General features: G+C 26.3%; 1 protein-coding gene across 1 annotated transcript in view; it reads right to left on the reverse strand.

Moving 5' to 3' along the window:
* Nucleotides 1-15,724, reverse strand: part of LOC117181467 (smoothelin-like protein 1) — a 29,907-nt gene that overhangs the window by 5,308 nt on the left and 8,875 nt on the right. Inside the window, exons 2-4 of the mRNA XM_033374144.1 lie at nucleotides 15,262-15,340; nucleotides 11,086-11,209; nucleotides 4,656-4,807 (exon numbers count right to left, since the gene is read on the reverse strand). Of these exons, the coding sequence (XP_033230035.1) occupies nucleotides 4,656-4,807; nucleotides 11,086-11,209; nucleotides 15,262-15,340 (355 nt within the window). The remainder of the gene's footprint in view (nucleotides 1-4,655; nucleotides 4,808-11,085; nucleotides 11,210-15,261; nucleotides 15,341-15,724) is intronic.

Consider the following 15,724-nt stretch of genomic DNA (forward strand, 5'->3'; position numbering starts at 1 on the left):
ACTAGGGACGGGAAGATAGATGAGGAATTAGATAGACGCATAAGCGAAGGTAAGAAGGTTATTGGTAGAGCAGGTCCCCTTATCAGAAGTAAAAATATATCAAATAAAGTAAAATGGCAATACATAATTCTATGTTTATACCGACTGTACTATACGGTAGCGAGACATGGACGTATCAAGAAAAATATAAGAGTAAAATTAACGCAATTGACATGAGATTCATGCGCATAATAAGCGGAAAAACCCTAATGGACAAAGTAAGTAACGAGATAATTCTAAAAGAATGTGGTGCAGAAGAGACGCTAGTACACATGGGAAAGAAATCGGTTAAGATGGTTCGGACATGTTGAGAGAATGCCAAATGAACGACTAACGAAACAAGTGTATCAAGGTAAAGTAAATGGCAGCGTGCCCAGAGGTAGACCGCGGAAAGAATGGTTAGAATGTGTGAATGAGACCCTACTTAGAAGAGACATAAGAAGTCACAGAAACACGAGAGTGCATGAAAAAATGCATGGACATAAAAGAAGCTAGAGAAGTATGCCAGGACAGGAAAGTACGGCGACAAATAGTTAATAAAAAGAGTGTCAGTAGAGTGAATGATGCCGTGAGGTTCTTCGCTTGGGGTGATTGCTAGAGAGATTGATCAGCAACGTGGGTCGGAGCAGTGTTGCGGAACGAACGTGTTATTTACTTAAGTAGCACGAGAATTTTGGATCAATTTGAAAAATGAAATGGCTTAATGGTGTAATAATAATAATAAACGGTGCAGAGAAGGGAAAATCACACATATCGGCGGAACAGTGAGCTCGGTTCTTGATTACGTGATTTCAATGGATAACGAAGAGAGCAGGTTGGTTAAAGAAAGAAAAGTAGAACCAAGAATCGAATCAGATCATTTACCGGTAACTTTCAAATTGAATATCGAGGTAGGAAACAAGGAGAAAGCATCTTGCGAGGCAAAAAAAGGTTACGAGGAGGAAACAAAATTAGTATGGGATTTGGGAAAGTTTAAAGATTTTGAAAAGGTCATCGAAAATCTATTGGAGGAACTTGCCGAAGGTGCGGGTTGGGCGGATAGATAGGAAGGAATAATACTAAACATAAAAAATGCGGCCGAGAAGGTAGGTATGATTAGAAAAAAAGACAAATACTAGATAGTTTAGAAAGTTTGGGAGTTTTTAAAAAAATTTCTTAAGACAAAGAGAGACGAGGATAAAGAAATATTAAATAGAGAAAGAGCGAAAATTAAACTGTTATATGCACAAAAAAAACGAGAAAAAAAGGAGGAAAAATGGAAAAAGGTAGCAGAAAGTAAGAGCATGAGTGAGTTTTGGAGAGCAATAGGCAATTTTAGACCTCTGAAAAGAAGAAGGGGCGGTAAGATAAAAAAAAGGGAAGTGGAAAATTCATTTTCAGAAGTTATTAGAGGCCGAAAAAATCGACGACTCGAAAGTAAACGAAAAAAAGGTATTTCACAGCAGCAGTTTGGTAGAAATTAATAATACGCAGGACCCAATAGAACCTAGAAGTGAATGCAATTTTACTAGGGGGAACGAAGAAGGCATGGAACAGGAAGTATAATTGAATAGAGAAATAAGTTATGAGGAAGTAGCGAACTGTGTGAGGGGAATGAAGAAAGGGAAAGCTCCTGGGGAGGATGGAGTAACTATTGAATTCATACAAGGCTTACCGAGATCTTGGTTTGAAGAAGTGCATAGATGTATTAGTGGAATGTGGAGGGAAGGGATTATAAGAAAAGGATGGGAGAAAGCGAGAATTGTTCCTATTTTCAAAGGAGGAGATGAAGAGGACACAGGTAATTATACAGGAATATCACTACTAGATACAGGGTACAAAGTTCTAGCCAAAATTATGAATGAAAGAATCAGAGGGTGGTTGGAGAAAAAAGGTCTATATAAAGAAAGTCAGGCAGGTTTCAGAAAGGGTAGGGCTGCAAGAGACCATATATTTGCACTGCATTCTATAATAAATAATAAGTTGAAAAGAGAGGGTGGTAAGCTATACGTGGCCTTTGTGGACTTTAAAAAAGCTTTCGACTTAGTAGATAGGGATATTTTAATGCAGAAACTAGAAAAAACTGGGATAAAGGGTAGAATGTTGAATATGATTAAAAATATGTACAGGGAGACGCAAAATGAAGTACTGACAGCGGAGGGAATTACAGAGAGTTTTAAAACGGAGCGAGGGGTAAGACAGGGTTTCCCATTAAGCCCAACACTCTTCAACATTTTTACTGAAGACATGGAGGATGAATGGATTAGAAAGAAGAAAGGAGGCACAGTGATAGGAAACACGAAAGTATATGCACTAAAATTTGCAGATGATTTAAGTTTAGTAGCTGACTTCCCAGAAGGTTTAAAGGAAATGCTCAAAACTTTAGAAAAATATAGCAATAAAAATCAGCTTTCAATGAATGTTAACAAGACAAAAATAATGGTATTTCGTAAGAAGGGCAAAATGAAGGAGGGTGAAGAATGGAAAATATATGGAAAGGAATTAGAGGTGGTAGATAGATACAAGTATTTAGGCTTCTGGTTTTCTACGGGAGGGACCTTTAACAAACATCTAAACACTTTGGCAGGAAAAGCTCAAACAGCAATTAATGCAGCATGGGGAGTAATGAAAAGAGCTAACATAAATGATCTAGGAAGAAGACTTTACTTGTTAGACATTTTGGCTAAGGCAGGGTTACTGTATGGGGTGGAGCTATGGGGATGGGAAAGAAAGGAAGTAATGGAAAGAATACAAGGTAGATACGTGAAAATGATTATGGGATTAGATAGGAACACTCCAAATTATATTTGGAGAATGGTAGCAGGTAGAAGAAGTTTGGAAATAGAGGCAGGAAGAAGAGCAAGTAAATATGTGTTACAAATTTTAAGCATGGGAGATGACAGACTACCTAAGGTATGTCTAATGGCAGAATTGCGAGGTATTGCGAATAATATGCCATCGAAGTGGGGAGAAGTGTTGAAAAAAGCCATGCATGTAGTAGGAGACGGACAGACGTTAGAGCTAATGAGAAACCAAGGAAATGAAAGTAAAATTGAAAATAATCTAGAGCGAGGTGTTTTAAAAAAATGGAACTTGAAATTCAAATAGATTGGGGAAAGATAGATAGGTCAAACTACTGTGTATTATATAAGAAGCACAAAGAAGGATTTCAAAGGGAGGAACATTGGGACTCGAATAGGTCGGATAAACGGTAAATGTAAGGAACAATGGGCAATGTGGGTAAAGCAGGAAATAAAGGTTATGAAAATACATTATGTAGGTTGTGCGGAACGTCAGAGGAAAATCTTGGCCACATTTGGGTATGTAAAAACGCAAGGAGATTAATCAGTGAGGATTTGGTCAGAGGGGTTGATAAATGGTTAAATGAAAACCCGGAAATGGAAATTAGTCAGAAATGAACAAAAGTTCTGAAAAAAGAACCGAGCTCAGAGCTCTGCGGATATGCAAGAGACTTCGAAAAATGTGCAAAAGAAAGTGTAAATAGGAATCGACAGATAGGACTAGAAGAGCTCAGCGATAGTGAAGATTAATTAATAATAAATAATCAAAGTATACATTGTGATGCAGAATTAGAATTAAAACTAGAAATACAAAATAAGCGCGGATATGCTATATTTTTGCAAAAATTAGAATATTCTGAGTCACATAATTTTTATAAACGGCTTATTATATTATAACACTGTATATTTATATTGTATATGTAAAAACCCACCAGGGCATACATGAGAGAGAATATATTGAATTGAATTGAATATTAACCTTCTGGGTTACTAATCCATCTTTTTAATTTATTTCTTCGATTGAAAATGTAACTATTAGTTTCAAAACTCCTTTTAAAATTTGAAATTTGGTTGGATATTCCTGTATTCTGTAAAAAATTGATCTTTTTTGGTTGTAAATTCATTTATTTGATTGAAAAATAGATTGTTTTTTTTATTATTAGTTAATTTTTTTAAACTGTAAATCTAACTATTTAATTTTTTTTTTAATCGAAAATCTATATTTTTTGGTAGACACTTAATCTTCTTGATTGAAAATTTATCTTTTTTCTTAAAAATGTAATTTCTTTGTTGAAGATTCGTTCTTTTTTTTTAATGTTTTTTTTTTACTGAAAATTTAACTATTTTATATTTGGTGTGTTTGGTTGAAAAAAAAAGTAGAAAATTAATCTTTTTGGTTGAAAATTCCTCTGTCTTGTAAAATATTCAATATATTTTTGCTTTAAAATTTAGGAATTTAAAGAGGGTTAAATTAAATTTAATGTCGTACCCAAATTAATTTGACCTACATATAAAATAAAAAACCCAAAATAAAAATTATTCGATGTTTTTAATATGTTTAAGAATATCTTCTAATATAATTTTTAAAGTGGGAAAAGGTTTATATTTGAGTAATACATGGCTAAATCCAAGAAGAAATTGAATTTACCTTCGTTTTACTTTTCAATGATAAATAATGATTGAAGCTATAAAAATACATTTCTAATAGAATTTTGTGAATATTAAATATTTTAAAATAATAAAAAAAAAACAAAAAACAAAAATGGATTTCAGAATTCATAAAAATGTCAAGATATTTCCAAACGATTTCAGGAAAGATACATCAAAAATACTTACTCAGCTTTTTCAAATGCCAATTGGAAATTTTTTTTTCGATCTTCAGGGCGGAGGCTGTGATAATCGAAAGCTTCTGGCCTAAAATGATGAAGAAGTGCGCAGAAAGCTAATCCATTGCTCCAGCTTGTCGAGAAATTATCCAGTTGGACATTCTGAAAAAAGAAAAATGTTTTTGCTAAAGTTTTTGTTGATTTCTTTTACTTCGCCTTAAATTTAGATTAAATTTATATTCTGTAGAAACCTTTCTTCCTTTTTTTCATTTCATTTTTTTATGGATAAAATCTTGCACAGTTTAGGAAATTTCTATAAGAAGCCGTTTAAACAACTGTCAAGTGTAATAAACTTGATCGAAAAGTCAACAAGTTTGTTAAAAGCTCATACTTTTTTATTGAAAATTCAACAGTTTTGTTGAAAATTCGTCTTTTTGGGTTTAAAATTCCACTATTTTTTAAATTGAAAATTCAACTATTTTGTTAAAAATTCAATTCTTTTTTTTAAAGAATTACCATTTTTGCTTGAAAATTGATTTTGATGGTTAAACATGCGTCTATTTGGATAGAAAATTCGTCCTTTTGGATTGAAAATCCATCCTTGTCGAAAATTCAAGTGTCTTCTAAAAAATTAAATTATTTTGTTGAAAATGTTTTTTTTTTTTTTTTAGTTAAAAATTCATCTTTGTAGGTAAAAAATTCAAGTATTTGGGGAAAAATACAAGTATTTTGTTAAGAGGTCGTCTTTTTATTGAAAATTCAACAATTTTGTTGAAAATTCGTCCTTTTCAGTTTAAAATTCAACTATTTTGGTTATTGAAAATTAAACTATTTGGTTGAAAATTCTTTTTCGCAGGTGGAAGATTCAAGTATTCAATTCAAAATTAAACTATTTTGTTAAAAATTCAATTATTTTTTTAAAGAATCACAATTTTAGCTTTAAAGTTGAACTTTATGGTTGAACATTTGTCTATTTGGACAGAAAATTCATCCTTTTGAATTGAAAATTCAAGAGTCTTCTAAATAATTTAATTATTTTGTTGAAAATGTAACTTTTTAGTTTAAAATTCATCTTTGTAGGTCAAAAATTCAAGTATTTGGTGAAAAAGGGAAGTATTTTGTTAAGAGGTCATCTTCTTTTTGAAAATTCAACTGTTTTGTTGAACATTCGTCTTTATCAGTTTAAAATTAAACTATTTTGGTTATTGAAAATTAAACTATTTGGTTGAAAATTCATCTTTGCAGGTGAAAGATTCAAATATTTGATTCAAAATTCAAGTATGTGATTAAAAATTCAACTATTTTGTAAAAAATTCAAGTATTTCTTTAAACAATCATCATTTTTGCGTGAAAATTGAACTTTATCGTTGAATATTTGTCTATTTGGGTAGAAAAATCGTTGTTTTGGATTGAAAATTCATCTTTGTCGAAAATTCAGGTGTCTTCCAAAAAATGTAATTATTTGTTGAAAAATGCAAATATTTTCTAAGAAGGTCATGTTTTTATTGAAAGTTCAACAGTTTTGTTAAAAATTCGTCTTTTTGAGTTTAAAATTCAACTATTTTGGTTATTGAAAATTAAACTATTTGGTTGAAAATTCTTTTTTGCGGGTGAAAGATTCAAGTATTTGATTGAAAGTTGAAGTATGTGATTAAAATTTAAACTTTTTTGTCAAAAATTCAAGTGCATTCTAAAAAATTAAATTATTTCGTTGAAAATGTAACTTTTTAGTTTAAAATTCAGCTTTGTAGGTAAAAAATTCAAGTATTTGGTGAAAAATGCAAGTATTTTGTTAAAGGTCATCTTTTTATTGAAAATTCTACAGTTTTATTGAACATTTGTCTATTTGGGAACACATCTTCTTTGTTAAAAGTTCAACTGTCTTCTAGAAAATTCAATTATCTGTTTGAAAGTTCGATAATTGGTTTTTAATTTCAGGTTTATAGGTCGAAAATTCATTTATTTGGTTATTACAAATTTTTGGTCCAAAATTTAACTGTTTTGTTGCAAATTTGATATTAGGATTGAGAATTTTCTCTTGAAGACTAGAAAAATCATCTTTTCTGATTAAATAAATTGTAAAAAAAATTTAATCAGAAATTTAATTGTTTTAATCCATTAATAAAAAATTTTATATTAAAAATGTTACGAGATTAAAAAAAAAAATCTTGTTCAAAATTAAATTATTTGGTGAATACTTTAACTATTACTTTGAAAATTCGACTATTTTTTTGAAAATTCATGCTTGTATGTTGAAAGTTCAACTATTTAATTAAAAATTGGAATGAATATTTAAAGTTATTTTTATCGAATATTCAATTTTATGTTGGAAATTCGCCCTTTTAGATTGACAGTTCATCTTTTGTGGTGGGGAAATCATTTTTTATGATTGAAATAACTTTTAAGATTGAAAGAAATTTTTATTTTTTTAAATTGCAATCTTAAATTTGATTGTTTTAGTCTGTGCATAAAAAAATTAATGTTAAAAATGTTAATTTATTCTCTCTGACTTTTTGGGTTGAAAATTCAACTATTATGGTAGAAAATTAACTTTTTTTGAAAATTTTTATTTTGGTATTGAAAGCTTAACTGACATATTGCTTAGTTGGAAATTAAAATATTTTTTTGAAATTCGTCTTTTTGATATAACAATATATCGGTTTTATTAGAAGTATGATCCTTTATGGATAAAAATTTTCTTTGGTTGAATGTTCAACCATTTGTTAAAATTTTGTCTTTTTCGTTAAAATCAACTGCTTTTATTTTCAAGCTATCTAATTTAACGTTATTCTTTGAAAATTCATTTTTTATGTTTAAAAAATGAACTACTTAGTTGAAGGTTAAACCACTTTGTTAAAAAATAATATATGCGTTGAAAATTTATCATTTTATTTGAAAATTTACTTATTTGGTTTGGAATTCGTTTTTTCTTGTTGTTGAAAATTTTGAAAAAAATCCTGGCTACGCCGCTGATGGTTTAATAACTAAAAAATTAACTATTCCAGTGGGAATTTTAATAAAATAAAAATGACCGGGTATTTTATGGGACCGGGGAAGAACGGGAAATGACAGTGAATTTATTTTTTGACCGGAAATTTTACAAGGCTTAAAAAATTAAAAACTAACAGTTTTTTTAAATAATTAAAGTGCAGTTTTGAAGATTTAAACAATTAAAAATTAAAAGCATTTGCTCACGAAACTTTTTGATAAAAAGAAAAACAGTTTTATTTTATCAACCGTAAATATAAATAAATAAATTATTTTTAAAATTCATCTGTACTCTAAGTATAGAAATTTGAACAATAATTGATTTGACCAAACAATTCTAGATCCGTTCAAAATTTGAGAATTTCCAGATTGTAACTGTTTCAAGCCGAAAGTCTTGATAAGAATTCAATTTAATATAATATCATTTATTCCGATAATTTTATTCTTAAAGAAAAATGTTCATGATTTATCAATAATATATTTTTAATTCAGAGTTTCAGGTCTTCCTTTATATTATTTTTTATATACAGTTTATTAAAATATTATTTCTATTAATTGTTTAGCCATTAGAAAATATAAACGTGCGTTTTACTATTTTCAACTTAAAAATAAATCTATAATAATATAGTCATAATTAAAAGTTTTTATCAAATTAAAAATATTGTGAGTCTAAATTATTTTATATAGAAAGCTTTGATTCTTCAGTTTTTCGAAGAATTTTTTAACGTTTAGCGTTACAATTTTAATAAGTCTAAATTTTATTTTAAATTCAGCTGTAATTATTTGAAATTATTTCAAGTCCTAAATTTAATTCAAATCTTTTTAAAACTTCTAAATATCTCTTAAAATTACTCTATTTTTTTAATAAATAATAAGTGTTCTATTGTTATTTATAAATTCGAATTCAAAATTTTTTTAATTTGCAGGATTTTTTAAAAGTTATAGAAAAAATTCAATTCAATTTGAAATATATTTAAAAGTTCTGAAAAAAATTTTAAAATTATTTTGAATTTGGAAAAATTTAAAACCTCTTCTAGATATCTTAAGACTTTGAAATACAATTTTAAAGCTTTTAAAGGATGCCTAGACTATTTAAAATAAAAATGATTTAAGAACTGTTAAGTTTAAAAAATTATTTTTCAATTTTGAATGTGTCTAGTTTAAAATTACTTAAAATAATATAATTTTTAAAATTTTCAAAGCTTCATTGCTGTATTCTTTAATTTAGAGTATTGAAAATGCTAACGTGGATTTATATTTTTGAAATTGAATCTGAATCTTTGAACTCTATAATTTATAAAAGTTATAAATTTTGCAGTTTATTTGCATTTTATTTAACATTGTTTATATGAAGTGTTACTACCTTTCATTTGGTACGTGTACATTTTTGAGCATTTGAATACACAATTTTTGAATTGAAAAATTTTTAAACTTTAATTTTAAAAGTTTGGAATTCAAGTGTTCCACTTTGAATTCTTTAATTTGTCTTTTATTGTTTATTAATTTATATGGAAAAATGTTTAGAATATAGTTTGATTTTTTAAATTTCATTGGCCGTGAAAAATCTTTGCAAGCCGGGAAAAAACGGGGAATTTTTTTCTTCGATTAAAACGGCCATCTTGAAATTTATTTCTTTGGTTCAAAATTAATTTTTTTTAGCAAGAATTTGGCTATTCCAGTAGAATATTTATAATTTTAGTTGAAAATTAATCTCGTTAATATTTTCAATATTTTGTTAAAAATTGATTTTTTCGTTTGAAGGTTCATGTATTTGGCAGAGAATTTAACTATTTTGTTAAAAATTCATTTCTTTGGTTCATAATTCGTTTGTAACAATTAAAAATTAATTTTTCCAGCTGAAAATTTAACTATTCCAGTGGAATATTAGAAATTTTAGTTGAAAAATAATTTCTTGGGTTAAAAGTTTAAATATTTTGTTAGGAATTGATCGTTTTAATTGAAAATTCAACTATTTAGGAATATTTGAACTAATTTCTTAAATTAATGACATTATTTATTGAAAATCTAACTACTTAGTTGAAGGTTGAACCATTTTATTAAAAAATAATTTATTTTTCAAGATTCATCATTTTAGTTGAAAATTTATTTCTTTGGTTCAAAATTAATTTTTTTTAGCTAAGAATTTGACTATTTCAGTAGAATATTTATAATTTAGTTGAAAATTAATCTCGTTAATATTTTCAAGATTTTGTTAAAAATTGATTTTTTAAATTGGAAATTCAACTACTCAGGTAAAAGTTGAAGTACCTTGTTAAAAATGTATGTTTAAAAATGTATTTTTTTTGTTTGAAGGTTCATTTCTGACTGATATTTCCATTATTTTCTTGAAAATGCATCTTTTTGATTTTAAATTAAAATCTTTTTTTTTTTTTAATAAACATTGGTGGAAATTCGTTTTTTTTTTGTTTTAAAAATTAATTTTTTTAGCTGAAATTTAACTCTTCCACTGGAATATCTATCATTTTAGTTGAAACTTTATTTCTTGGGTTAAAAGTTTAAATATTTTGTTAAACATTGATTTTTTTATTAAAAATTCAACTATTTAGGTCAAAGTTAAACTGCTTTCTAAACAATTGATTTTTTCGTTTGAAGGTTCATCTCTTTGGCGTATAATTTAACTATTTTTTGAAAAATTAATTTCTTTAGTTTAAAATTCGTTTTTTTTTTTAAATTACAAATTAATTTTTTAGCTGAAAATTTAACTTTCAGTGGAATATTTATAATTCTATTTACAAATTGATCTCTTTGTTTAATAGTTTCAATACTTGATTAAAAATTGATCTTTTTAATCGAAAATTCAGCTGTTTAAAGTGTACTACTTTGTTAAACATTTTTTTTTTTGAAGGTTCACCTCTTTGGCTGAGTATTTAACTATTTTGTTGAAAATAAAACCTTTTTTTAGCTGAATTCAGCTGTTTTTGATTTGAAATAAAATCTTTTTTTTGTTTGAAATATCTATTATTATATTATTTGTTTAAATTCGTTTATTTTTTATTGAAAATTATATTTTCAGCTGATAAATATTCCAGGGGAATATCTATCATTTTAGTTAAAAATTCATCTCTTGGGTTAAAAATGTAAATATATGGTTGAAAATCGATTTTTTTAAATTGAAAATTCAACTACTCAGGTGAAGGCTGAAACAAATGATTAAAAAAAAATTTATTTGTTAAAGATTCGTTATTTTAGTTGAAAATTCATTTCTTTCGTTGAAAATTCGTTTCTTTCGTTGAAAATTCATTTCTTTCGTTAAAATTATTTTTTTTGTTGAAAATTTTAAGTTTTTCGAGTCACCCTAATTTAGGAAGATTTCTTTGGGGGTCGTATTTCGGGAGTTATAACAACGGCTTTGTGGCACGGAGTTGTATGAAAATGCACTGGTTGAGTGTGTGAATATAACTTTCTGAAAATACGTCAGGCACTTACGCTACCTCGTATTCTTTGGTTTTGGCACGGCACCACGCCAACAGTCGTTCCTTTATCTGGACTGCATTGTTTTGCACCACGGGATCGGTAAACTTGAACTGAAAATCCTTCCCCGGAGTTTTCGGAGTGCTAAACAAAAGAATTTTTCCAAAATAAATTTATTGTTTCAATTTAAAAGCCGTGAAACTTGACAATTTTAAGTTTAAAACTAGAATCATAAAATAAAAATTTAAATTAAAGAAGCATTTTTAAAATGAGCGTTTAAATTGAAAAATTAATTTTTTAACTAACATTTTAACTGTTGATCGAATCCATTTCAAATCAGGCAGGTTATATACTTGAAATTGCAGAATTCAATATCATGAAAAAAATTCTCTTGACCACAAAAGTTATTTATCGTGCATAAAACTCACCAGGTGTTTTCTTCATGATAGTACAAATTCAACAAAAAATTTGTAAAAAATATAAATGTGAGTTTTTTTAGAAAATCTATTTTTAGCATTTCCAGAATCTTGAAAGAAAACTCAAGTATCTCAATTAGGTCAAAAGTTATATAAGTTTAAAGGATTTATTTATTTATTTTTTTGAAAAACAAAGCCAAAAAAAATTTGTTTGCCACAGATCGAAAAATACGTATCGCCGGATTTCCTGTAAAAAAACAACATATTTCGTCCCCGAGAGATTCTGCAATTTAAAGTGTAGAGCCTGCATGATTTGAAATAGGTTCGATCCATTCATTTTTTTTTACAATATTTTTTTTTCCGATTGAAAATTCATACAATTTGTGGAAAATTCGTATTTTTTGGTAGAAATTAATCTTCTTGGTAGAAAATTAATATCTTGGGCTTCAAATTTAACTATTCCAATGTAAGATCCATAATTTTATTTGAAATTCATCACTTCGGATAAAAATGTAACTTTTTTTAAAAATTTTGTTACTGAATTTTATTCTTTTTTTATATTGAAAATATAATTAACTATTACAATTGAAAATTTCACAATTTTAGGTCAAAATTCATCAATTTAGCTCAGAATTAATTTTTTAACTAAAAATTTAAATATTCCTCTTTTGTTTAAAAATTTATATGTTTAAGTTGAAAATTCGTCTTTTTGTAGAAATTAATCTTTTTTGGTGAAAATGAACCTTTTGTGTTGAAAATTCAACTTTTTCCGTTATAGATTTATTATTCTTATTTAAAATTCATCGTTTTTGTTTAAAATTCAAATATGCCAGTTGAACTATTCTAATTAAATATTTCATAATTATATTTAAAATATCATCTCTGGTTGAACATTAATTTTTTTAAACTAAAGTTTTAACTACTATATTTTTGATGAACAGTTCATCTTTTTTAGTTAAAAATTTATGTCTTTTGTTGAAAATTCCTCTTTTTTGGTAGAAGTTGATCTTCTTGGTTGAAAATTCAATTATGCTGCTTAAAGATTCATAATTTTAGTCGAAAATACATCTTGTTGGTTTAAAATTTCAATATTCCAGTTGAAGATTCATAATTTAAGTTGAAAATTCATCACTTTAATTAAAAATTTAACTATTTTATTGAAAATAATTTTTTTCATTGGTTTAAAGGTTATTTTAACTGAAAATGTAACTAATTATAAAACAGAAATTGAAATTGAAGAAGAATTTTAAAAAGAATGTTTAAATTGAACGATTTTAAATACGAGCTTTCAGAGTTATATGGTTTCAAATTTAAATAATTCAACAATTTCAATTTGAAAACCTCAATAGTTCAATAACAGAGTTTACACTCTTTCCCCTGTCCCCCTTAAAAAAAAATAATTCCTCTTTTTTCACTGTTTTCAAGAAACTTACACTTTTTCCCGTTTTTGTTCTTACATTTGAAATGAATTAATAAAGCCCAATAAGAAAATCCAAGTATACTCCGTTAAAAGTTAACTCTTTTCAATTGAATAGTTCACTATTACATATATTTTGGGTTCAGAATTCACCCTTTTTGGTTGAAAATTTATTTTTTTATTGAAGATACATCCCTTTGCCTTTCATTTTAATTGTTTTTTTTATGTAAAAGTTATATCTTTTGGTAGGAATTTAATCTTTCTGATTAAAATGCAACCGTTAGAACAAAAGTAAATCTGGTTTGTTTGATGAATTAACTATTTTCTTGAAAATTCATCGCTTTTGGTTGAACTCAACTATTTTTTACTTAAAATTATAATTTTTTTCCGTTGAAGTATCAACTATTATATTTTTTTATTTGAAAATTTATTTTCTTTGTTGAAAATTGAACTAAATTGTCAAAAATTCACTGTTTTGGTTGAAAAATCAGCTGATTCGTTGAAAATTCGTTTTATTTATTTTAATTTTCTGAATTTAAAATTCAACTGCTTGGTCGAAAATTCATTTATTTATTTTTTTCAAAATTCGTATTTTTTGTTTAAAATATTATATAGTATATTTTTGGTTAAGAATTCATATTTTTTGTTTTAATTTAATTATTTTGTTGAAAATTCATCTATTTTCTCAAAAAGTCATCCTTATTTGGTTGAAAGTTTAACAACTTAGTTGAAAATTCTTTTTTTTTTAATTGAATTTGGTTAAATTTCAAATTTTTGCTTGAAGATTCGTTTTTTCGATATAAAATTGATCTCCTTTTGACTAAAAATTAATCTTTTTTGGTTGAAGATTTAACTATTTTGTTGAAATTCATAGTCTTTGGTTGAACTCAAGTGTTCTTTTTTTATTTAAAATTAAAATCTTTTTTCATTGAAATATCCACTATTATATTTTTTTGTTTGAAAATTTAACTACTTGCTTGAAAGTCAAACTAATTTGTTAAAAATTATTTTTTTCTTGCTGAAGATTCGGCTCTTTATTTGAAAATTAGGTTTTGCTATTGTTGAAAATGAATTGTAATAACTAAAAAATGGTTTAAAATGTATTTTTTGGTAGCAAAGGCGAGATTGAAAATTCTTTCTTTTTCTGTTGATAATTAATTTCGTTAACTGAATTTTTAACTTTTTGGATGCAAATTCAAACAACTTTGTTAAAGAATCATCTTATTTGGTCGAAAATTCAACTGTTTTGTTGAACATCCGTTATTTAGGATAATAAATTTGTCCTTTTTGGTGAAAAATTCCATTACTTTTTTTGAAAATTCCTCTTTTTTATTAAGAAGTCATCTTTTTCGGTAAGAAATTCAATTATTTGGTTAAAAATGGAACTACACTTTGCAAAAAATTAATTTTTCTAGTAAAAATTGAAATGTTTAATGAAAAATTAACTGTTTCTGTTTAAGATTAATCTTTCTTTGCTTATATTATTAACTATTACATTATTTGTTAAGAATTTATCTTTATTTGTTGAAAATTTAACTACTTGGTTGAAAGTTAATACACTTTGAGAAAAATTAATTTTTTTTTGGTGGAAAAATCATTATTGGTTCAAAATTTAACAATTTTTTTCAAAAAGTCCTTTTCTTATCTGAAATATAATTCTATTAACTGAAAATATAAATATTTCATTTTTTGTTTAAAACTGACGATTTTTAGTAAGAAAAATGCTTTTTTTTTTGTTAGAAAATAATCTTCCGGTTGGAAATTCGTCTTTTTTGGTTCACAATTCAACTACTTGGTCAAAAGTTCATATTTTCGTGTTAAATTTCAAATCTTTTGTAGAAAATTTCTCGTTTATATTTTAAAATTCAACAGTTTAGTAGAAACTTTATCTATTTGGCTGAAAATGAACTTTTTTGTTGAAAATTAATATTTTTTTAGTAGAAAATTGGACTCTAGTTTGGAAATTCCACAATTTCGTTGAAATTTATTTCTATAATGAAAAATCTTTCTTGATGGAAAATGGATTATATTTCGCTTTGCAATTTTGGAAACTAAATCTGAAATAACTTGAAATTTAAGCGTTAAAAAAAAACATTTTCCGGTTTAAGCTTTAAAAATTGTTTAATTTGTGAAACTTTAAGCGGAAATTATTAATGTTTTGACGTTTTTAATTAAAAATTATTATATATATTGGAAGTTTCAAAATTGAATTATTTTCTATTGTGATGCTTTAAATAATTTGGATTTTCGTAATCCTTCGAAAATTTTATTTTCAATATGAAAGCCTTACTTACTGAACAATTGGAAACATAAAATTAGTAACTGTTTAAAATGCTTTATTTTTACTGAGTAATTTATATTACCTTGGCGAACTTGGTGCACTATTTTGTCGGTCGAGTTGGCGAAATTTCGCAAAAGGTGACATTGGCTTCTTTATTGGCGCTGAAAATAATTGTTCTGGTTAATAATTTAATTTAATAAAAATTTCATTTAGTAGCGAAAAAACTCTGGATCCGCATGCACCGATTAGACTCGCTCGATTAATTTTCTATCCATACTAGCTGATTTAACTAATTAACTAATTGTAGTTTTATCTATTTTATATATCCAAGTAGTCCAAATTATAAAAAAATTACATTTCCAAAAATCTAAAAAAAAATACCGCACTTGTCACTTAAGAACTAAAAAGGTTTTATAATATTTTAGAAATATCTCTTAAATCAAATATGAAACTTAAACTAAAAATAAAATAAAATATAGAATCAGAATTTCATCATTTATTAGTTAATTCGTTTTTAATTACGGGGACTAAGACAACCTATGTTA

The sequence above is a fragment of the Belonocnema kinseyi genome, chromosome 10, assembly GCF_010883055.1.
Source record: "Belonocnema kinseyi isolate 2016_QV_RU_SX_M_011 chromosome 10, B_treatae_v1, whole genome shotgun sequence".
NCBI lineage: Eukaryota > Metazoa > Arthropoda > Insecta > Hymenoptera > Cynipidae > Belonocnema > Belonocnema kinseyi.